Source organism: Anomalospiza imberbis, chromosome 6, assembly GCF_031753505.1.
Source record: "Anomalospiza imberbis isolate Cuckoo-Finch-1a 21T00152 chromosome 6, ASM3175350v1, whole genome shotgun sequence".
Lineage (NCBI taxonomy): Eukaryota > Metazoa > Chordata > Aves > Passeriformes > Viduidae > Anomalospiza > Anomalospiza imberbis.
The window spans coordinates 17,859,602-17,885,310 of NC_089686.1; the positions used below are offsets into that span (position 1 = coordinate 17,859,602).

The 25,709-nt window shown below is 39.1% G+C and overlaps 1 protein-coding gene across 1 annotated transcript in view; it reads left to right on the forward strand.

Moving 5' to 3' along the window:
• The first annotated feature begins 56 nt into the window (after nt 1–56).
• Nucleotides 57–25,709, forward strand: part of KCNK10 (potassium two pore domain channel subfamily K member 10) — a 55,736-nt gene continuing 30,083 nt past the window's right edge. The window contains exons 1-2 of the mRNA XM_068192665.1: nt 57–168; nt 22,246–22,574. Coding sequence (XP_068048766.1) covers nt 117–168; nt 22,246–22,574 — 381 coding nt within the window. The 5' untranslated portion in view covers nt 57–116. The remainder of the gene's footprint in view (nt 169–22,245; nt 22,575–25,709) is intronic.

Below are 25,709 nucleotides of genomic sequence, written 5' to 3' on the forward strand. Positions count from 1 at the left end.
TCTGTCAAACAGCGCAGGCTCCCTATAATTTGAAATTAATTTGTTTGACTGCAGCATCAGACAGGAAGGTTGGGAATTTATTTAATTCTTTTTACTCCCTTTGCAAAAAGGAAGCGATGAAATTTCCAATTGAGACTCCAAGAAAACAGGTGAACTGGGATCCTCAAGGTTGGTGATTCTCTATTACTCTCATTACTACTGTAATAACAATTATTATTATTCCTTGTGTCTATTGACTTGTAGGAGACTGTGTGACTCCAAATGGGAGGAGGCATTGGATGTTTGTCTGCTTCCCATGAGCACTGCTCAGTCTTTCTTGCTCAATCCTATAGCAGTGCATTAGAAAATGCTACTGAGATATGGGGTTTGGGCGGCTGCATGGCTAAAACCTCTTCTTGGTGTAAGTTTTAGAGTTTTTATTTGATATCTCTCTTGCCTCCCCCTCTCCCTTTTTCTTGAGTATTTTCAAGACAAACTTGGCTGGCATGGCAGTGATCTCTGGCTCACAGCATTGTTTGTTTTATCAGTGCCTCCTTTGTTGTTTCTAGTGATCATTGTCTCTGCTAAATGGGTGGTACAGGAGTGGACACAGATGTGAGTGCTTGTTCGGGGCTCCTCGATGGCACATGTTTGTTGGCAGGAGCAGAATGCGGCAGCAATATCACCTTTAATGTGGACAGACCTTTAGTCTGAATGGTATAAAATGACACATTAAATAAGGGAGCCCAAAGGGACCTTTACACTCTTTACTGTGTCCTATTAACAGCTGATCAGTCCAAATGGATAATTTGATTAACTACATTGGACTCAATCTTAGGGAATGTGTTTGTGTGATGGTGGAATGAGATTTACGCCAGTGCAGTGGTTTTCAATAAGATGATCCAAGTAGTATTTAAAAATAAACCATAGTCACATACTCTCCTTGCCTGACATGGGGAGGAGGTTCATCTGCATCCTACAGAAGTGACTGAAAAAACTCTATTGGTAATTTGTACACTGGTGTGTCATATTTCTGTGCATTGGTACAGGAGCAGAAAAACTTGAAGCCATTGCTCAGGTTTGCAGCAGAAGTGCTGGCAGCCAGTTGCTGTACAGCAGTGCTTGCAGGAATTATGAAGTGATAACATGGGCTTTGATTATTCCTCTTTATTCCACAGGTTTGGTTTTAGTGGTCAATTTGCCTGTCATCCTCCATACCCTCACATTTACAAAATGAAACATTAGAAACATTATTTTCTCGTGTTACAGAAGGAATACAGCAGAACAATCTGCTGTACACATAATTCAGGTTTAGTTTAAGCCTTAGTACATATTTAATTAGGTGAAGGCTGAAATCGACGCATCAGCCTCCTCTGCCCTCATCTTCCTAATGAACACACGGATAGTAGTGCTAACTGAGATTTGATTACTTAAATAACAGTATATTCCTTATCCTAGGATCTAAATTCTTTGTGGTGAAAGCTTGGTCTACCCAGGTGCTTTTCTAAATGTGTGTTTGCTGCAGCTTAATTTAAATCCATTTTATGAATTGCAAAATGTCTTTTAATACAAAAATCTCTCTGCTTTTCTTCTCTGACAAGGCACATGGGAGGATGTATGGATGGCATTCTGTGTGCAGCTCCTTTGCTTGGCAATCAGCTTTAAAGCATATGGATCCAACAGGTGGTTGGCCACAATTTTCGGATGTGATAAAACCACAGAGTACTGTAGCAGTTAAAAGACCCCAAACCCAACAGGTTTCCTCTCTGCCTGCTAAAAACTTCACAATCCTACCAGTTATTTCCCCTCAGTGTATTGACTTTGTTAGATAGACAGAAAGGATGCTGATGTATTGCCAAGAATGAAGCAAAAAAAGTTATTTTCTAATTCTCCAAGAGACTCAGAAAATAGATAAAATTTGGTGTAATGGAAAAAAAGCAATTTGGCAAGGAAAAGCTGTCAAAGTCTCAATCCTTTAACCAACAGAGGAACAGTGCACTGACATTGTATTCGCATAGTTCCACTGAAGAATTATATGTGTAGAAGACCAAGTAGATCAGAGTTCTGTTATTTTTGAAACAAAAATATATTTATGTAGATATAAATGTTAGCAATGATCTATGTGAAATAGCTAAAAACTCTAAAATGAATTTGATTTACAATCACATATATAGTCTGTTCTCTGCACGTACAAGAATGATACGTTTTGCATCCTATATGATATCTCTGGAATTAAGAGCTGAAGTAGCTTTTCTCAGATACAACAATCAATGTGTAGAAAGTTGGTGGTGAAGGGATGCAAAGAGTCCTAAGTTAGACACAGCTCATGTCCAGTTAGCATTCGCACTCTAATACCAGGCTCATTTCAGAGTGTATTTTATGACTGTGCACAGTTCTAGTTGTCAGCCAGAGAACATGCAGTTTCCATACTTTTGTCTAGGAGGAATTGTGATAACTTGGGCTAACAGTATTTGGAATAGATCAACAGATGCTCCTGCCAAGCAAGCTAGCAGCCCAAGGACATAAGTGAGAGCTATGGCATCTAAAAGACTGTTTAGACTTGATTATTCCAGACAATATTTTCTAGAAAATATACACATTTCTAAAGGTTGGGAATCTTTTTCTGGAGATGTGGCTGGCTTGGAATTGATGATATTACTCGTTTGAACCCAGGTCAGAGTGATAGTCGTGGAAATGAATTAATGCTAAATGCCATAATGCTGACTAAACTATAAATATTTACATAGATAAATAGATTAGGGGCTGCTGGTGACTCTCTTGTGGCATAGAACTGGTATTCTCAGTTTGCATCAGCAAAGATGAATATACCATAGAAAGACTTTGTGGAGAGAAGGTGTTTGAAAGAAAATAATTGACATGAAGAATGGTCTGACTGACAGGTGATGGGAGACTGATTTCCTGGCCATTAAACTGGTCCAAGCAGGGCTTGGCGAAGAAACTGTGATTTTACCATGTTGTGTATTATCTTCATGTGTCTTGGGCATAAAGTATATCTCTGTGTTACATGTAAATGCTGAGTGTATTTTCTAGATAAACCAAATATTTAATAAATCTTGAAGTGTTAAGTCTGGATTCCTATGGTGGAGTTCCCATACTACATCAGGCAAACAAACTATATGAACCCCTTAACAAACAGATCAAACTAGATCACATATGTCATTGGGACTTGGCCTTGCAATCCAATGTGAAATATGCCCTTTAATTATATATATGTTGATTAAAACCTATGCAATTTATATTCAGTGGATGAATAGGGTAGGTAAGAAATTACTAAAAAAAAAACCCCAAGCAGATAATTCAAGAATATTTTAGGGAGCACTGGACATATTGAGTAGGAGTAAAGGATATCACAGTACCTGGCCTTACATTTTAAAAAATAAGCTTGCTATTTTGTGTTACTGGTGGAATCAGCATGTATGTTCTTAATCAGAAAACATTTGATCTGCCAGTCTCTTATTGTCGCTTCTCAGATTTGGTGCACATTTCCAGAATATAAGATTGGATTTTTAGCAGCATATGAAGACTTCACTTCTCATAATTGTTGCTCATATCTCTCCTTTCTTGCTGTCCTCCTGCTGTTTGCTACACCCACCTGTTTTCTGTGCTTGAATTAGCTCATAACATCTTTGCACATTTAGTTTTATATAGTACCTAAAACAGAGTGTGTCCTTTATCCTGTCTGAGACATCTGGATGTTAAAACAATATCAACTTTTTCCTGAAAATTATCTGCTTAAAATTGATGTTTCTTTGTAGGGAAAAAAAAAAAAAAAAAGATGAGACAGCTTCAAATTTGCTTAGAAATTATCCCCAAGTGTGACTGTCTTTTAGGGTGAGTGTGAGATGTCTTTTTCAAGGGAAGGATGTCTTGTGATGCTCGTAGCAGGGAGCAAATGGAATCCAGTCTTGTTTGTTCTTTTGTGCCTGCAGTTTCTGCTGTCATTGTAGTGATATGGATTGTCAGAACCTTTTGGATATCCAGCTCAATGTTTACCTCAACACTAAAGTTTTGGAACTCTGAAGTTTACATTCAAGTTCCTGCATCCTTTCACAAATGCACTGTTTGCAGTTTGAAACTCTAAAATCATGTATTTATTACCATCCTTACATTTAGCATGGGAGTTAATGGTCTGTGGGAAATTCAAGCTGTGGTTGAGAATCTGGAGTTCTTCTTCAAATTTTGCTACTGACTAACTGTTTAACCTTCAGGAAGCCACGTACCCTTTCTTGTCTTCCCTTTTTCCTAGACTGGAAAACAGGAATATTAATACTTCCTTAATGCACATGGGTGTTGTGAAATATAATTAACTTGTTTAGAGCAATCTAAAATCTGCTATTGAAAGAAGAGCTTAGGCATTGCAATTAAATGCTAAAACAATTAGGAGGGAGCAAAACAGCCTGTCATCATACACAGATCACATCAATTAAGAAATAAGGTTGTCTCTGCACTTTGCATCTAGAGGAAACTAGTATAATTTACACTTCTTTACAGACACTGAAGTCAATTGGGTTTGCCATTAGAAGTATCTGAACACCTTTGATATTCCCCAGCTGCTGCTTTAGAGAAGCTCAAATCTTCCATAGGTCCTTTGTCACTGGCCTTGGGATTTCTCAGACCTGAGGGACCTCAGGCAGCACTGGACACCTATGTGTGGGACAATGAGCTGAGTCTCAAATGCCTTCATGCAGGTATCAGGAGTGGACCATCCCTTGATGACTATATGAAAAATCTTCAACTTCCGTACTCAGTACAAATTAAATTGATGCTGCTGTTGAATTTTTACAAATTGCTGCAGTACCTCCTTTCTCTGTTCTTTTGTTTGAAGAGACCAATGCAGAAGGTAAACTTGATTAGAAAGGCATAGATGAGTAGAATAAAGGTGATTGTTTCTGTCCTCTGTTTTCAAGGAGGTATGTAAAAAGGAGTAGAATGCAACTGTGAGTTAGACAATATCTTTCTGCACTAGCAAGTTGGTTGTTACTAGCTCAGTAGATGAAAACTGTTCTGGGAAGATGTGTGAAAAAGTAGGTCTGATCCCTGCCAGTGACCCATGGTCAAGAGGCTACTGACCCTGTGCTAATTGTGCCACAAAGTCATATTGGCTACTTACCCACCCATCTGATAGACTGAGACTCTGCTGTGCCTAGTAAGTGTGGATTGTAGAATGCTGCAGGGAGTTTATTTAAATGAGATATCTGAAGGAGGGTATAAACTGGACAAACTGGGGGACACTCCTGGAAGTGCATGGTGTAGACACAATAGTGCCAAATACAGTAAGGTGGAAAATTTGAAGAGTTTGGAAAGCAAAAAGAAGAGAAGGAAAAAATCAGAACTTTACTGAAGACTATGTGGAACCTGCAGAGAAGACAGATGAGTACTGTGGGTGCCAGTGTGGTAAAAGATAGAAAGATACAATTGAATTAGGAGGAGAGAAAGACAGACAGCAGACAGCTATTAGTTTTGTCATTGTCTTTAGGGTGCCCTGGTAATGGTAAAAGGAAGGATTCAGAAAAGTAAAATTAATAGTAAGAAAGTGGCAGAGCAAAAGACTTGACAGTAGCTTTCTTAGAGTAGTGAAGGAAGACTGAACTCTAGTCAAGGTAAAAAAATATGGAGGGTAGGGTATCATTAAGATGTCATCTGTAGTGTGAGGAAAAAGGAATGAAAAAATCAAAGGCAGTAGCAAGCTGTAAGTCTAAGATAGGAAGAGCAATAGAATTGTCACCAGTGGGAGAGGTTAGGACAGGATTATGATTTCAGTGAAGAATACCAATGCTCTTTTTTGCTGTGTATGTACAAGAGTAATCCGTTAATGGCTTTTGGACAGAAATGTCCCTTGGGCAACTCTTGAAAAAACTGATGCTACCTGAAGCGATGGAGTTTGCTCTTGGGATGAAGATATATGATACCAGTTGTAATTGGGCAGGTTTTGGTTCAGCTTTTGGCATTTATGTGAATTTATGTAGCTAGTGTGTGGACTATATCAGCTTCAGACAGAAGAGTGCATATAGATGGCGATACAGTTTATTTCTTACCCTCTTTATTTAATCCAGAGCTAGGACTTTTACCACTCACTTCAGTGTGAGCAAAATGCAGTTTTTCATTTTTAAAGAACTGTGTTGTTGCCGCAGGCTACTAAGTTAAGAGTAAGAGAATGCCGGGAATTACTTGGAAAACAGAGGCCCTAGATTTTGTGCTCTAGATAGGGTAAGTACCTGGAGTGAAATGGGAAGGGAAAAATGAGGAGTTAGATATGAGAAAGGGATAAGCAACACACCAGTATTCAAGGTAGATTATTCAAGACCTCAGTGTGATGCAAGTGCCTAACCTTTATTTTATAATAACCTCAGTGTAATAGCAAAGGCCAAAGCAGAGAATATGAATGCTGAACAGTTGTCTGTTTTTTATATAGAAGTTTTATGTAAAAGAAGTGATATTGAGCAAAAGGCTAATTAATACCTTTTAAAATACCTTTTTCATAGGAATATCTCTGGTCTTTGTTTTCTGTAGGAGTTAAAAACATCTGGGGACCTGGCCTTTGTCAAAAAGAAGCTGCTTATATCCCAATTCCTGAGACATTGATTATACTTCTGTTGTTTGTCTATAATGGGAAACAAGCTCTAAGATGAACCTGCTGACTTTCATAAATTATGTGCCATACAGTTCTCACTGGTTACCTCAATGAGATAAAATAACAGGTGAGAATAGCATATATCCTACACCCTTGTACTTCAGGGTGGTAGTACCAATCCTTTTTAGTCCATGGATCACTATTATTCTCCCAATATACTTCCTGGACTGCTTTTCTCACAATCAAATATCAACTCAGAGTATTTAAACAAAAATATACTTCAAAATTGAACTATGTATTTCTTACCATGTTAATGAGTCACAGAATTTAGGGACTGTTTCCTTGGTTTGGGAATGCTGAAACCAAGAATTCAGATTTCTTCTTTTTCTTTAATTGCTAATCGATCCATATGCTATTACAAATCTTACTGTTGGCAAAATGTCTCAAGTACATGTGTTAATATGTGTTATCCAGTTGTCCTAAAACATAATGAGCATAGGAGAACATTGGTGCAATTTTGAGGTTAGGGTAGAAATGTCAGTGTGGGTATATCATGGTGTTGGAAGTTGAAATGAAAGCTAGTAGGGTGATAGAATCTGTTATTGAAACCTATATGAGGGAATAAAAATGTGGAAGAGAATGCACAAGCCTGGCTTAATTGTATTTTTTTGCTTTTAAAGTGGAAAGGGAACATCCTGCTAGAAGCTGCTGTTGTGACAAGAGGTGTGAGATACAGCATGTATGAAAGGGCTTGAAACATGCTGCACTTCGGATCTGGAGTCCTGAATAGGAGTAGTAATCAGTTGCAAAATCTGGGTGTGGTTCAAATTCTTTTTTGAAATCCAGACATACTTAGTTCTAGCATTTTGTGAGAGTTTGCTATTTGAAATTTTAGAAGATATTTGAAAAGAAATAAAGACCTAACAAAGAGAGACAAAATAAGTTGCTTCAGGAAATATGGATTGTGGAGTGCCCCTGTTCCAGCTGCTACAATAGATTACAAAAGAGTGGGTACAAAGTGTGACAGGGTCAGATCTGCTGGCAGAAGTGCAGAAAATGCAGAATGAGCACAGTGTACCTGTGGTAAGGCTGAAAATGCTGTGAAAAGAAAATAAATGTGTGGACATAAAGATAAGTTTGTCTGCCTTCAACTAGAATTCACTGTTTTAAACCACATGGTGTTATTTGTGACTTTTAAAAGTAAGCATCTATCATAGTTCATATTTTAAAAATCCCTGAAATATCTTTTTGTTCTCTATTGGTGCCTCAGGTATGTATCAAGGTCGTCTTCTGTGACCCAAACTAAATCACATTATAAATAATCTCATGGACATATTACAAAATACTTTTATCTCATGAATTAAGTATCTATCTTAGATGATGATCTGTTTATTTGACTAGTCTTTCATTTGAGAAACATGCTTAATGTTTCTTCCATTTGTCCCTCTATTTTGTCCCCAAATGGATGCATTTAATAGATCTTTAAATTGCGTCAGTTCTTTTTCTGGTAATCTCTGTATTATGCAAGACTGTGATACTTTTTTTTTTTGCTGAAGACAATAGACTATTTTGCTAGCAGAGGATGACTAAAGACAACACCCTAAAAATCTTAGAAAGCAATACAAGTTATTATGGTATCACTGTCCTACAGGATCATCACAGTGCCTTAAGCACCAGGCTTTGAGTACCTAGGTTTGTTAGATCCATATGTTCATATCTCAGCAGGACTGACTCATCTTTTCTTCCCTAGGAAGAAAAAACAACATGCCACTGACTTTACTGGATGAAGATTTTTGATTTTGGCACTTTAAACTTGTGCCACTGAGTTTTTGAAGATTCAGTGATATGTTGTTGAAGGGTGTTTGGATTATTTCTTACTTGATACTGCAATATAATAATATCAGCGTGATTTGAAAACAGAAAATACATACTAACAGCTTGTCTAGGGCCTTTAACCTCTCAAATTTCAGCTTTTCATCTTAGAGAAACAAAAGACAGTCGCTAGCTACTGTGTGTGAAAGACCTAATTAATGAAAGAATTATGAAAGAAATGGTACTGCAGAAGGTCCCAGCTGAAATGCAGGAAGCAGCAGGAACATCTCAAAGATGTTCTTCTAGGTTAACCCAGATCTATCACTGATTACTGAAATGTTAACATTGCTAAGTTTGGATTGCACAAGAAAGCATTGGGCAGAGAGGCCTTGAGTAGCAGCAATCATGACAACAGCAGAAACAAACTCAGAGCCACCTCTTCGTGATCCTACAGCCTAATTTGTCTTCATAGGAAATAGAGTCTGTTTATTGGGTTACAGTGATATACTGACATGTAACTTTGTGACCTGAATTTCTCATTGCTACCAGACTTTTTTTTTTTTGTTGATTCTGTTTTATAAAAATAAGCATTTGCTGACATTTAAGGAGCTTTAAGATAGCTGACATATTTGTATAGGCCTGGTATATGTGACGATAAACCTAAGGGAGACTTCTGACCTTCTGGAGCACACCTTAAGGCCTAACCTTCAGTTAGGTTATCTCATAACCTCTCACTTGGTAGTGAGTATGGGCAACTGAATTGTATAATTTGAGTGTGACTTAGTTGGAGAATAAAACAGCTAAATATAAGTAGGTATCTGAAATTCTAGGGTATTCTAAGTGTCTAAGGACGTGCTATGGTTAAGGGAACTATAGGCAAATACGGTTATTGGAGCCAGGAGAATTTTCAGTTAATGTCTGGTTTGGGATCAGCAGATTCTCTCTAGGCTGCACTGATTGATTTGACCACATCTGTATTGACAGATGAATGGGATGTATTCCAAGTTACAGCCAAGCAAAGAAATGAGACAAGGGTTGTTTCTGCTGACTTACACACTGAAAGTGTAGAAGAAAAATTTGTTTATTATAAAGAATTTAGAAAAAGAGGATATAAAAATGCTTATGATGAATAAATGTGTTTCAAACAGCAACTTTTTCTTCCTTGTGAAAAGTGTTTTTTTGCAGAGATTAATTTTGTCCTACCTATCTTATATGTATTCTTCATCCTGTTCCAGAGTAGGTTTTTAAAGTATTGGGAAGCTTTCATTCACTTTAACTAAGAGTATATTAATGTGTATAAGAACTTAAGACCACGAATTAGATTGGATCCTCAGGTTATGCAAATAGTATAGCTTCAGTGAGCTAAAAACCAGCCCAAGCGATGTGCTCCTTACAAGATTTCTGACCATTGCCACATGGAAAGATCCACTTTTATTGCTGTTGCACAGAAAATTTGAGAAATTATCACTTAATTGAAATGCTAATGAGACTTGCTTGAATTCAAAGTATTTTTCTATAGATCCCAATCAGTAGTCAGACTGAGGGACACACCACTAGCCTGATGTCCAGTTAGTGGTGCTGCTAAAGTCCCCTTCTCATGACTGAGATGATCAATAAATTCCTTCACTCCACTGTAAGGCTGTACCTCTGGCAGACAGCCAGCATCAATCATATTTCAAATGTAGATTAGATAGCATTCTTCTAGGAAGGCCAGCATGAATCTTTGCTTTGTTGTCTCTGCCACTTGATTGTTTTACCACTATGTTTCTTTCAATAAGAAAGTCCTTCCCTTTGTACACAGGCCTTCTTATGCTAAATTCCAAGACTTAGGTTTCCTTGACTATTTGGTCTGGCCATGAGACCCTTGGCTGAATTTCTTTTCTGAATCTGTGAGATAGAATATATGGAAGATCCCAGCAAAATCCCTGAGTCTAGATCATCCTGTGAATACTTTGAAGAGGAACACACTGAAGACCTGTGGTGGGAGATTCAGACTCTTCCTAAATGTTGCTGGAATCCTGGGACACTTCCTATTGAGGAAAACTAAACAACTTGTTTCATACAAAACACATAATGATGTAATGAAAATTTTTGGTTTAGTCTGTTAAAAGAAGATTATGGATAAATAGCAGCATCACTATTCAATCTGTCTGTTATTCACTGAAGGGTGAAATCTGCAGAGAGCTAGAGAACAGCTGTTTATTCATTGGTGCTTGTGCCATACTGACAAAATACCAGTTTTTCTATATATGTTACCTAATGAGGAGAAACAATGGTATGGTCATTTCTTTTGACAGGAACTCTTTTTCATAAAGTCATCTCTACATCCAAAAGCACTTGCTTCCTATTTGGCAGAGCAGAGACCTGCATGAACTAGATCTCTCAATTTTAGCAGGAGCAAGAATTGCCAATCTATTGCTAGGGAAACAGGTTTTAGCATGATCTATTGGTTTTAGTCTTATTTCAGGAAGAGAAAGGTGAGAATTTTTCATGGGTTTGTCTGTATTCAGTTTCTCTATAAATAGCCTCATAAAGCTGATAATAGCTCTGCTGCCAATGAGTGTGCTGGAACAAACACAGTAACCAATCTTGAAGCAGGAGGGTTCCATTTTTGGGACTTGGCCCTGTCAATCACTTGTAATCTCCCCTCAGTACTTCCTTCTCCTTACTGTAATGCTCTTGTGCTCAATTTTTCATTCTCCTGAAGTTCATTGATGAGCCCTGTCACACATGAACATGGGCTCAGGTGTTGGAGGCTATGGGAAGGGTAGTGCCAATAAGAGAAACTGAACAGAGAGTTAGGGGTGTGCTACCTCCCATGCTGCCAGCACGGTTGGAAAGAAGTGAGGGACAAGAGCAGATGGATGGATTTGGAGGAGGGCAGGGTAGAAGAGAGGTCAGGAGAGAGAGAAGGCAAAAGCAAGGGAAACAAAATCCAAACTACCCTCCAACAGTGAGTGTACAATCTCACTCCAGCACAAGACAAACCTCTATCAAGTATTCGTCTGGACTTGGCAGCTCTGTAAGTAGTGCTACAAATGGTGTCAGCAGCAGTGCATCTTTCTGTGAATGCCAGTTAGCTTGGATCCTCCCTGAGGACTGCTGTCCTGAAGCCAAACTAGAAAAAAAAACCCTGATGCTTTCAGCTATTCCTGGAGTTCATGTCCTGCCTTAGCACATCCATTCTTTTGACCTGTGAGCTGTCACGTATGCATTAGAATAGCGCAGTGCCTGGGAGAGGGAGGAGGGAGGGGAAAGTATCCCAGCATCCTATGACCATGACTTTTACAGAGATTTTTTATTGTCAGTGGATAAGTCCTGGCAGATACCTGCTCAAGCCAGCCTTGGGCTTCCTGTTGTTTCCCTGACATTTGCATAGCCTCAGTAGCAGGAGCTTTAAAGCTGTGTTTGCAGGAGACTAACTCTTGGGCAGTCCATTTTAAGTTCATGAGCACCCTCAGACTGCAGTTCTGACAGGGGAGAGGCTGGTTCAGAATCTGGAAGTTCTTGTAAATAATAATCTAGAGCAGCTTACACGTGGTTATAATACTTTGCCTTTAAACCAACAAAAGAAAGAATCTGGTTTATGGCTGTCGATTAATTTTGTAACAGATAGAATGGCATTCTGTAAAGTGTAGTGGAAAAGAGCATGTCCCCTAAAAGACTTGAAAATTTGCTAATAGATTGATGAAAAGTCATTGTACCTTCTTGATGCAGATATGAAAAAGAGCTTGTTTAATCAACTTTTGAAATTACTCTTGAATTTAATTAATTTGCTAAGTTCTCTGTAGCACTGTCTTTCAGAAATAGAATAGGTCTGAAAATGGTATTCAGACCCTCCTCTCTCACTACACTTCCTTGACTAAAATGAAATTTGCTGATACATATATTTTTCTGTCTCTTTAGGGACAGTAGGTTCAGAATTGCTAAATTATAGAATAGCAGAGTTTTACAACAGCCTCACAAAGCAGAGGCACATCGTATAGCTCAGGGGAATGATAATTGCATAGACTTTTTAATCTTTTGCATACTTGTTAAACTGATTACAACTAGATTAATAAGTAATCCAACCTGTCAGGTTTACCCAGCATCCAATTTCAAGCCATTTAACATCTACAAGAAGACTGAGGTTTTCTTATACTTTTTTAGGATTGTCAGAGGCATCACGTTGTATTGGTACTTCATTGGTTATGTACGCATGCACTTCCTGCCAGCATGAAATATTTAATCAATTTGACATTTAGCTTTATGTGAAAATGTATGCTGCTGGCATCCATTTTTCTTAGATGTGTGTAGAAAGTGAGTGAAATAAAATGCTTATGTTTGAAAAGGGAAAACCAGAATGAAAGCTATAAAAAGTGAAAATATTAAATCCACTCAACAAGACAAATGAGTGGTTTTGTTCCAAACTGACCCAGCTCCAGTAGAGAGTGACAAATATTCATTATTGTTGGTAGGATGTTTGCTCCCTCTGTAGCTAACTCCTGTTCATCATTGTACTTTAAATCCTGATCTATACATTGATATTCTTAGTGCTTGGACTGATGACTTTTTCATGAAATCCACATGCAGGTAATTGGTGGGACTCAAAGAAAAAGCTTTGGTGAACAATACAGTCTGAGTTGTGCCCTCATCTTTATTGCACTTGTGCAAACTCTCTGTGGTGGGTTGACCTTGGCTGGCTACCAGATGCTCACCCAGCCACTCTCACTCCTCCTCCTCAACAGGAGAGGGGGAGAAAATAAGACTGGAAACTGTGGGTTGAGATAAAGCCAGGGAAACCAGTTAGAGATTGCCATCACAGGCAAACGAGACTTGATGTGGGGAAAGTTTATTTGCTTTATAGCTAATTAAAATAGATTTGGGTGGTAAGAAATAATGACAAAGGTTAAAATAGCTTCCCCTGCTTCCCCTACTTTTTCCTAGAAACTTTATTGCTTCATTCCTGACTCTTCTTCATCCTCTCCACCTCACATGGTGCAGAGGGGATAATGAGTGGGGGCTTTTGGTGGGTCTAGCTCCTCTAAATTGCATCTTTCTCCTTATACTTCTTCCTTGCTCTTGCATGAGACCATACCATGGGGCTGCAGTCCTTTAGGATAAACCTCCTCCAGCATGGTCTCTCCAAAGGGAGCAGCACTTCAGGAAATATCAGCCTGCCCTGGACTGGGATCCTCCACATACTGCAGTGTGAATAACTGCACTGGTGTGATCCTCTCCATGAGCTCCAGGGAAATACCAAATCCAGCATGATCTCTTCTGAAACTCACAGGCTGCAGGAAGATACCTCTTATAGCTCCTGGAGTGCCTCTTTCTCCTTCACTGACTTTGGTGTTTTTAGGACTCTTTATCACACTTTTTTCCTCATTCTTCAAAGTCTGCACAATATTTTCCTTTTCTAAAGTATGCTTTCACAGAAGTGCTATCAGCTTCGCTGATGGGCTCAGATATGTTCTGCTGTGGGTCTGTTGGAATCAGTAGGATCTGTCTGTCCAGAAAGGGGCAGCCCCAGGCCTTCCACAGAGACCACCACTGTAGCCACCCTGCTCCCATCACCTTGCCACCTAAGCCACGTATTTGTTTCTGTCAGGCACTTGCTGCACAGGTAAATGGGAGCAGTATGTTCTGGTAGTACGGACTGTGGAAACTGGAGAAGATTCCCTCAAGATTTGTTCTTTTGGAGAAAAACTGATTTCAGATAGGAGTGATACTGTCCTTCAGTGGAAGGTAAAATTCATTCTCATTACTTACTGCATAGCTAAGTTCTTGTCTGATGCCAAAGAAACTCTTTGGGAAGAGACAAGAGGCTTAGGTTCTCCTTAGTTCTGATGGTTTACAGTTCCACCAGCACCACCACTATGTGAACACTCTCATCACTGGAAAGCTCTTTCTAAAGAGATACCTTAACTCATACCATACTAATTTCTTGATTTCTACCATGTTCCAATTTAGGCTGCTTAATTTTTTTTTAATTTTTGCCTAAACTATAGTTTTCTAATGAAAAAGAATGAAAAACATTATAAAACCGTGCCTTTTTGTTTTCTCATAACAACTGTGTTCCAGATTAATTAAGTAGCTGGGGTTTTCCAAAAGCTATTAATTTGTATGTTTCATTTATAACTGATACAGCAGAATTACGTAGATTTTTTTGGAAGCTTACTGAGAATCATTATTTTGAGCACTAGATGGGAACATATGACAAATGGTACGGAAATTGCAGAACACTTTTTGTATGACATACTTCCCAAAGCTGCTGCCAGGGATGGCAAAACAATGGTCAGATACAATTCCCTCTGATACATATTGCTGACATTTCTCTCCCCATCAACAGAGATAACTCAGTATTTTTTTATAATTATGAACTTTTACTCTATTTCACTAACATTACCCTGTAATAGGAAGAAAACAGTGCCTTTATTCCTTATGCAGGTTTGTAACCTAACATACTCCTCCCTTCTCACCACCCCACTCAGGGAAAGGGGCAATTGTGAGGAATCAATACTACTTTTCTTCTAACAGCACATCCAATCTATTTTGTTTAATGTGTATTGCCCTTTCAGCCTTTACCTGTCTCTCATACTCCATGTAATGCCTTGCTGCTGATGGCTGCATTTGCAGCAGACAGCTGAGATGTTGCTGAAGTCAGCAGCACTAATGCTGCATTAGAGAATCCTCTTCAGGGAAAACAGTGTTAGATTTAACCCAGGGGGGTGTTGCTGCAGTGAAAAGCTCTATGCTCAGAGCCACTCTGTGTTTTCCTAACAAACAATATGTCAAGCTTTACTTTCATGAACAGTAAATGCAATAGTAATGCTTCTCACTTGAGTGGCAGTTCTCAGAAAACACTGTAGAAGCAGTAGGGTGAAATTCCCCTTGTATGGTAAGCTTGCCATGACTTCCACTGCTCAATTTCTGTGCCTTGAGGATAGGCAGAAGGACCAGGGCCAAACTGGTGTAAAACATGTCAGCACTGATAACAGTTTTCTTGATCCATGACTGTATGTATTCCACGGTCCCCAGACAGCAGTTCTTATTATTCTTATTCCTCAATCCAGAAAAACTGCCATAGGGATACTAGTGTTCTGTCCCAGATGTAATCATAGCCCGTAGGCAGGATTTTCTCCCATTTCTTGATCACAGCTGTAATGTCACCTGTTAATTAGCCCACAACATGCAAAGATGCTGCACAAACACAAAGGCAAACATGACCATTGTCTACTGGGATTTTTGTTCTAAAAGCCAGACTTTCTAAGCCAGCATGAGATTTTTGAATGCCCAGTTATAAAAATTCAGCATTCATTGTGCTGGTTAAATGGATGCTCTCTTCAAAACTGGTTAAAAACCACAACAGAAGGAGGTGAATGGGGGTTAAGGGAGAGTGGAATAACAAGCAAATCAGGTAGTAGAAATTATTTGCCATATCATCAAAATGCAAAATTTTGATGGTTTAATGATTTTTGGATAACACATGGACAGAAAATTCAATGTTCCAATATTTTCACTTGCTTCCTGTTAGACATCCAGTTCCCTTCATTGGTAGATCTGCATGCATTTTCTGTTTGTGACATTCTTGAGAAGTTCATATAGGTGACAGCTTAATGCACTGAATGCCTCCACTAATTTCTCTAACATACCTCTTACACTTGCAATGACTTCCAGGCAGAACCCTGCTATCCTAACTCCAGCAGCCCTTATCTGAAAGAACCTGGGGAGTCTGTGGGAAAGGTTTGAGATTGGAAGCAAATGCTAGATGCCCACATCCCCCAGGAACTTCTGTTTAGAGATGAGCAAGAGCCTTGGAATGAAAGATTAATATTTTATCCACTGGTAGACTGCTCATTTCCCTGCCTTCTATATTGTTCAGTCAGGAAGCCTTTTAATCTTAAATTCAGTGTGTGGCTATTTCAGAGAGGATCTGGGGGAGGAAAAAAACCTGTCCAGTTAAATTGAAATAAATGACTTTAAAACAATTATGGTCAGTGAAGTCCCTTCATCCCCCAGTCCTTTATGATCCATTCTCAGGAAGGTGGATCCACCTACTCTTAGTGGTCATTTCAGAGAAGCTGTAGTGGACTTGGTTAACACCTCATAGGCATTTCTGAGCTTTGATGCATAAGAGCTCTGTCCTGCAACTTCATACACTTGACAAAAAATTTGTATTTCTATAGTAGTTCAGGAAGGAATGCTGGCTTGTTAAGTAGTGCTACAGGAAGGATGTAGAAGTGCCAATAACACAATGTAGGATGTTAAAAAAGCTGTAAGGAAGACTATTTGCTCCTGAATTTTCTCAGTGAAACCGGACTACATGATGAGATTATAATTCTAACTAAATTTCTAGTTTAATATAAACATAAGAAAGTCTTCATGGGAAATTTTGGATGTTTGACTATGAACATGTCTGAAGAATGCATTATTTCCTTTCTTTAAAGACACCTCCTGTTGTATTATGAGGATTTTGGGAAAAAAATAGTATGTACCTTTAGACATCCATCAACAAACCTTTTTACTTGAGCTGAAATTATTTTGTTTCTTTCCTTTGATGGCACCACTAAAATCGGAGATGAAATGTCCGGTTTCATTTTTGATCAATTCATGTTTCAAGCTTAAAGCCTGTTGCTGAGTTTATGAATGTCTAAATGCATATGGCCTCTATGCAATTCTGTGTTGAATCCTGTGAAAGCAGCATTTTTATTAGATGTGTCTATTATTCTCTCATTAAAATGCACATACATTCCTGTGTGCCTGTGTAACACAGGAATGTGGAAGAAAATGAGGTACTAAATAAGACACTATTAAACCTGTCTTACATATTTTCACAATAGAAATTGCGACATCAATAACACAGAGAAGGGCATGTTTACTTTAAAAATATTTATTTGGTTTAAACTATTTAAGAAATTCTCCTCCAAAACCAGGTTTCTTTTTATCTCCTGTGTTGTTAGCATATTGAATAAGATAGTTACCAAGGATAGAGGTCACTGTGGCAAAGCAACATTTTGATGTTTTCATAGTCAAAAGTCAGTTGAACACAGGCTGTCACTGAAGACCGAGATAAAAAGTTGTTGAGTACCGAAGCTTTCTCTTCATCTGTTGTTACCAGTTTACCAATGTTGTTTAACAGGGGGCTTGTTTGAGTTTCCTTTTCTGGTTAATATACCAGTAGAAGCCGTTCTTGTTATTATTGGTGTTCCCTGTGAGGTTCAGTTTCAGCTTTGCCTTAGCCTTCCTTACCCCATCCCTTCATCTCTGTACTCTTCCCGGGTTACACGCCCTTGTCTCCACCATCTGTGCAGTCTTCTCTTTACCTTTAGTTCGACCAGCAGCTCCTTACTCTGTCTCAACTATACCAGTGTCTTGCCTTGCTTGTCCAATTTCTTGCTCCTGGGGATTGCCAGGTGGCCTTCCTAGAGGAATTATTCCTTTCAGATATTTCCCTGGTGTTTCTCTGTGTCTTGTGTTAGGACTCCCTGGCTTATCCCCCGAGACTGCAGGTATGGTCCAGGGTAGCTAGCACAGTTCAGAGCCACTGCAAAGAGCCCTTGCTAGCACCCTGTCCCTCTATCTGTCTATTTTCTTATCTTCTCACATTTGCCAGGGACAAGCCTCATATTGCCCCTTTACCCCCTCACATCTAGTTCAAAGCCTCGCCAGTGAGCCCCACTAATTCCTGAGCAAAGACTCTCTTCCACCACTGAGAAAGGTGAATCCCATCTGATGCCAGCATGCCTGGGGCCGTGTAGAACCATTCCACTGTCAAAACCCCCAAAATTTTGATGATGACACCAGCCGTGAAGCCACGGACTCAGTTTGCCCGTTTCTTCCCATGTTGCTGCCTTCAGCTGTAACTAGAGAGGAGGCAATAACCCTCCCCTTCCCCCCAGATTCCCTTACCAAACATCTGAAGGCCCTGAAGTCCTTTCTGATCACCCTTGGACTACGTGCTGCCGTTTCCCGGGCCCCTTCCGTGGCAGAGCGGCCGGGCAGCAGCGTGCGGCCACGCCAGGCTGGGAGGTGCCCCGGTGATGGCCGTGCCCAGGCGCCAGCGGCAGCAGGCCCTGCTGCGGGCTAGGCCTGGGCAGCGCTCCGCTCTCCGCAGGAGGGAATTGTCTGCAACTTTAACCAGTTGAGCTTTACTCATCTCCATGATGACTGAGAGTTTTGCTTCCTCAATTCCCACCCATATTAGCAGAAATCTGAGGGATTTAAGCTCCTCACGCATCAGTGTGAGCCCTGGCAGTGATATTCACCAATACAAGAGCAGGTAATGTGGTGATCTGAGATGTGAACAACTGTACAGATCCTAACATTGCAATTTCACTTGTAATATTAATATCTTCCGTTGTTTCATTTTCAAGGTTATCCAAAAAATCAGGAATTTATCTCTCTTTGCTCTCTGGCATCATTTTATTGGGATAAAGCCTGTTTTGAAACACCAGAATATTCCTTTGAGGGTTCCTGTACCTATGAGATTAGCTGTCAACTAATATAATGCATGCATGTGAATGGATATCTATCATTGCTTTCACTGAGGCTGATTAAGTCTTCTTTGATATGATTTAATAAACACATGGATAAGGCTCTGTTTGGGGAAAAGCCTGTTCTAACAGCGGCTTGTTTTGAAAAAGAACATGAACAAATGAAGTAGGGATTGTTCTGCATTTATTGTAAACGTGTCCACTTCTCTTTTGCTCTATGTTTGTCCTAAACTATGGTCGAAACCATCTCCACAAATGCAGTAATTTATGAAGTCCTTTATTTATTTTATACCTCTGCACATTGTTGAATTGCCAATGTAGTTCATCCTTTGATTTTAGTAAAACTACTTGTTAAAATTCTGGACTTTTATGTAGCTCTTATTGTCAGAAATGGACTCTCCCAGGGAACTTGTAGAAAAGTAAGCACTACTTTCTCTTTTTCCAGTTGATGATGCCATGACTTAAAGGCAAATGGCAGCACTTTTGTGAGAGTACAGGTTCACAGAGACAGTATTCCAATTAAAAATCAGGATTTATGAGTTCTTACCATGTGCTTAAGTCACTAAGACCATTGTCATGTGAGATAGCTCCTAGGTGGAGTATCTACTGTGTTCTTCCAATACCTAACTCCTGCTTAAAATCTCTGCAGTATTGACTGTAGGTGTGCCTTGTGCATTGGCTTTGTAAGAAGACCATTTCTGTTGCACATTAGTTACTTAATTAGCTGCTTTAGTATAGTCTTCTGTGAATTTATTTATATAATATAAAATATTTTAGGATCAACAATTCTATATTCACTTAGGATAGCTATTACTAATAAAAGAAAATGAAAAACTAAGACAGTTTTCCTCTTCTTTTTACAGATAAGCAAGCTGAGCACAGTAATCCACTAAGCTGTTTAACTGACAAAATATTTATAAGAACGTTTTATATTCTTTACTGTGAACTTCCCATCTTGTTCTTAAATTAGTACAACACATTTTCCTTAGAAGACAGAATCAAACAGGCCATGATTTTACTGTAAGGCTGTTACTAACACTTCGTCAGAAACATTATTTTAATAAGAAAAACCATTTTTACTAGCAGACAGGAAAAGAAAGCTCACTAACGCTGTTTTAATGATACCAGCCCTTGACTTCCATCTTCTTGACTTATGTGTGTCATATTAAAGGCAGGCATTGCTTTCCACTGAGAGGCTCACCCAGTCTATACTGGATTATGCCAGGTGTGGTAAGGTGGATACCTGTTTCAGAAAATCTGTTCTGTGGCATTCTATCACATGAATTCTGCTTTCTTCTTACCATGAGAGCCTTGGATCCTGATGCTGAGTAATCTGAAGAGTGAAAAATCAGCCCTCAGGCTCATAGATTTTGTGTTGGTTTACAATATATACAGTAGTTATGGGCTCTAATTCAAATTGCATGAATTTTATGGAATCTATGGAAGCTATGTTACACTGAGTTACATCAGCTGAGCCACTTCTTTGAGTACTCAAATTTAGTTCAGTAAGGGGATGTTGTGGCTTAGGTTTAAAATACTTGCCTATAGAGAAAGGGAAGATCTAACTGTTTCATATAACCTCAATATTTTATGTTTCTTTTGCATACTTTTCTGGTGTTTCCCGCTGAAATTCACTGCATTTACAATAATACTTTCAGGAGACTTAGAGAATAAATATACTGGTATCTCACAAAATGTGTGACTTTTTTCTAACACTGTCACTCTTCTTCCTATTGTCACATAAAGTTCTTAACAGTCACATGAAGTATATCTGGAGGTAAGAGAAATATCCTTTTAAGTTGGATATTACCCCGTCCTGGTTAATAAGTGTTGGGAATCATAAGGATCTTTGGATGTCAAACTGAACAGCTGTGCCACAGGCTGTTGCAAAACAAACAAAAAAGGAATCAACCACAACACCAGATATTTGGTATCTGGAACCTCTAAAGCATATATGAAATGAAATATTAACTGTAAGTGTACAGCAACTATAGGTTTCTATATTTTATTGATTATCAAGTAAGCTGGAAGATCTATCCTCCATGCAATGCTTCAGAGTTATATTGCTTGTAGGAAAACATGTCTGTAGTAAATGCCTGAGTTCTGAAATTACTCAGTATCATAAAATGGTTTCTGTTGGGAAAGAGTTGTGGCCCACTTCAGAATCAAGGTATAATCATGTTGTATGTTTAAATTTTAGAGAATGGGGTTACAATGCCACTCTGATGGGATATTGTAAATCTTTCTGCTTTAATTTCTAAGTGAAGCAGCGCAGACACATTGTGAATAAATTCAGAGCACGCACTTAAAGTAGCTGTATTTTAACTGTAATCTGATTTAGGTCTGATATGCAAAAAATTAATTTGGTTTCAAAGAAATTACAGGCCAGCGGCCTGTACCATGGTAAGATTACATAGGAATTTGGTTTAAAATTAATCCAGCATCTACAAATCCTACATGTAGTACCATTATATCAGTGGATGCTGAGGAACCTGGCCTCATCTTGCCACTGGTAACACTAGCAACAGAGAGCGGGGATGTGTGATGATGGAACAACTGAAGTATTTGGAGGTGACCCAGCTTTGGTTTACCAAGCCTTGGTGGCTTGACACAGTAGTCGGGCTGTTAAGTCCAGCTGGATGTCAGGATTGTTAGCTCTGATGTATTGTAAAGGTCGTCTGGGCTACACAGTGTTGCAGTCCCCAGGTGAGAGGTCCACAGTTGCGCTTGGCATGTAATTTTGACCTCAGACATCTCATATACTCTGGCTGACACGTGATTTATGCTAAACTTTGTGAAGCTTCCAGTCTTTAAGGACATTTTCATGAGTGATGGTTTTGTGAATCCAGGTAAATAGTATGGGCCAGTTTATGTTAGTGAGCCAAATAGCACTGTGGTTTGCAAAGCATTTTCTGTTTCTGTTAATACCAGATCAGATAGTGATCAGTGTTCATTAGCAGTTCAATTTTTTAGCACCATTAATACTATTAGCATTATGATTTAAGGACATAAATCACTGCCAGGGTCCTTCACCAAACACCATCATGCGTAATTTATATGCTAGCTGGTGAGAATTTTCATGTTCATTTTGCATAAATGGTTTTCTGCATATTTCTGAACTTTCTGCACATGTAACTGGCCTATCCAGTTCTAGAGGTAATGGGTGAAGTTCTAGAGGTAATGGGCAAAGCAAACCCTTTAGATGTCCATTGAGTATGGATGAACAAAGAAGACATGGAACTTTGCAGATGAGAAGAACCATATCCATATGAAGAACATGATTTATGTAAAAGTCTTGAAAAACGTTATTTGAGAATTTTTTAATGTAAATCAATTCATACCCTAAGAGATTTGATTTTGAATGAGGTGTTTTGCTTTGTGTTTCAGTGGCTGTTCCCTCACCAGTGCCAGCTTGTGAGCCTGAGCCCAAAACTAACGGGCACTACCCATCACCACAATTCTCTGTTTCCTCCCGAGCCACTGTTGTTGCTGCCATGGAAGCCCCTTCTCAAGGCCGGCAGAAAGTCATGGATTGGAGAGCAGTGGTGGCCATCTTTATCGTGGTGGTAGTTTACCTGGTGGCGGGAGGACTCGTCTTCCGTGCTCTGGAGCAGCCCTTTGAAAGCAGGCAGAAGAACACAATCGCATCAGAGAAGGCTGACTTTCTTCGGGAGCACGTTTGTGTCACCGAGCTAGAGCTGGAGACACTGATTCAGGTAGGCCACGTGAAGAAGATAGTACTTCTTGGAAGTTAGGGGAAACAGCTCAGTGGTTTATTGACCAGCTGAGTTGGTGGGGAACAAAAATGTTCACAGAGGCCTTGGAATGGGCAGTGTGAAGAGCAGGCTCTTTCCCCGTCATTTTAAGGTCTGAGAAGCAGAAATTCTGTTTCCAAAATACTGTAAATATAGAAGCATAGAATGATAATAAGCTTGCGTTGGAAGGGACCCATCAGGATCATTAAGTCCAACTCCTGACCCCATGCAGGACATCCTGAGTCACACTATGTGCCTGAGAGCATTATCCAAATGCTTCTTGGACTCTGTCAGGCTTGGGCTGTGACCACTTCTCTGGGGATCCTGTTCCAGTGCCCAGCCACCCTCTGGGTGAAAAGCTTTCTCCTGATATCCAGCCTGGATCTCTCTCGACTCAGATTCAGGTCATTTCCTTGAGTCCTGTCAGTGGACATGAGAATGAAGAGATTGGTACTTGTATTCACTAGAATAATAAAAGATGTGTGCAAAGAAAAGCAGAACCTAGAATCTGGAAAAAGTTTTTGAGAGAGGTGACAGATGTGCAAGACTTATGCCCTCATCTCTACAAATTTTCAAATGGTCTTAAATTCTTAATTCTTTCTTCAAAATTAAACACAGCAACCAGGAGGGCATTTTGTTAGTAAGAATTCATATTTTGGATAGGCACTTTGGTTTAGTGTTCTGAACCAGTTCTGAAGGTAAGTAAGAAAAGGAACATCCTGTACAGATGTTTCATTTTGCTGCTGCTTATTTGGTTCATTAGTGTCATAAGCCAGCTTTTCTTTCCAGGCTGTTTCCATGTAAAAGGAAAATAATTTTCATGTGCTAGAAGAAAACTCTAGATAGAGCAGGCAAAAAATAGTACTTTTAATTAACTATGGAGAAGACTTACAGGTTGCTGAAGACAAGAAAAGACTGAGCTGTGAAGAAAAAAAGTGGTAAGTATCTGATTATTGAAGCTTCTACCTGTGTCTCTGGAGGTTATCTTGTCCCAACTTCCCTTCTGCCCTGTCTTTATTTTACCCTATTTCTCCTAAAAGGATAGGAAAAAAGGATTCAGATGTCTTGGGTTCTGTCCTAGTTGGTGCAGGCAGCCTGGTTTGTAACATCAGTCCAGAGCTACTCCAGCTGTGTAGGAGACACACTGAGCCTAAGATGCTCCACAAGTCTGCAGCTGTCCAGTAGCTATGCTGCTTCCAGAACTTAGCTGACATCTTTAGCAGGGACATAAACCTTTTGGACTTAGTTCTCTGTGCATATCCCTTGTTAAATACTGTAGGTCTACCCTCAGGCAGAGTGTATGCATGACTATGAAATCACTCTTAAGTGTAGGTATATCACTCTTATGCTGATTGTTTTTTAAAGTCCTTTGTAGAAATATTTAAGGAATGGGCTTTGAAAGTTGTTACTTTTGATTAAACCAGAAAAAAAAATTGCTGGCCTTGGTCCTTAGGAAATGCTGATGTGGAAAAGTGAATAAATGTGAATTTATAATGAGAGTCCCTAATCACTGTGTAAGGGGTGGTGAGAATAAGTAGAGAGGGAGTATATTAAAAAGTTATTAAAGAATTAGTTATTTAAAGCTGTTTGCTAATGAGAAGCATCCTAATAATCCTAATTGAGAAATAAGAGAGCATGAAAGGCAATGAAGTAATGCTTTGTATGCTTGATAGGAATCTGCCTGGAAAAAGAATTGCAGAGGGAGATAATAATTTTTGTATTAGAATGATCTGTGAAGAGGAATTAATAGAGCTAGGCAAAAAAAAGGACAAGAATTTTCTTTTCCTATCAAATTCCTATCCTTGAAAACACATAGGGTAGGTACATCTTTGACTGTCTCATCACTTGAGAGGGATATTACACTGGTCCTTGAAAAAGATTTGTCTTCTTCATACTTGGGATCTTATTGGAGAAATTACAGAAACATGAACAAATGAACCAGATAAAAACCTTTCTTCATGGAGAAACCAGAAACAGTCTGTTTTGCTCCTCTCTCTCCTCATCAGCTGCACTGGCTTCCAGCTATCTTGTTGCTTATGTAAGTGTACTTCAGACTGAGATGCAGTTTGATTTCACTCTCTTTGGGAATACAGGATTTGATTGTCCCAGTATCACCACAAATGCTGGACTTCTGCTCTGGGATTTGCCTTTGGTCCCATGCAGACCGTGTCACGAGACCATGTCTTTTTTCTTACAGGAGGACTGTACTGTGTTGATACCAAAGGGGCCGAGAGTAAAATACTCATCTACGCAATGATAGGGAGCAAAACAGAAAGTTGTGATCAAAAAGACATGTTTTTAAAAACAAATAATATCAAGCACTTTTATTTATTTCAGTAGTTTTGTCATTCTTTTCACCCCTACCTGCCTGTTGGCTTTAGCATACATCTGTTACCTTGAACATCCAGAAAGACAATTTCAGCACTTTGGGGTATTTCAGATTATTGCCTTCCCTGAAATGGGTGCCATTTCGAAAGAAAAAATTACCATAGGTTGGTAGTTATTCAGTAAAGAAGATTGCTCTTTCAGTTAATAAACTACACTGAAAAAATACTGTGTACTTGTATATTGTGTTTGTAGCTCCTCTGGAGAAGGAAAAGGAGATCAGGAAAGGAGCAAATGGGAAACAGTTTTGGGCACTTTCATGAACTGTTACTGTCAACAATGCTTCAACTATAAAAGTAGTTTAAACTACTAGTTTAAAATATCTTAAATATATGAGGCTTGTTAACATAGTGTTTAGCACTCTGGAAATTAGCTGTTTTTTCCTACTCTGAGATAACCTGAGGAGGAGGCTCTTCAGGTCTGCTGCAAAGCCTATCTGAAGTTTCAGATGGGAAACTTGCAAAATTTCGTGGTCTGTGTGAACTGGGAGAGTCTTGCCAGTAATTGTTTCGTTTAAATTTTCTGTCAGTTTCCATCTAGCAGGATGGTTCTGTGTAGGTGGACTTGTGGTGGTAGTAGTAAGGCATCTTTTTCTCACGCCTGAGCTGAAGTTGGTTGTATAAATGCTGTTAGCTGCAGGCTGCTGGCTGCTTTTGTTTTGCTGCTCTCTTTTTGTCCTCCATTGCTGTATGCAAAATACTATGTATTAAA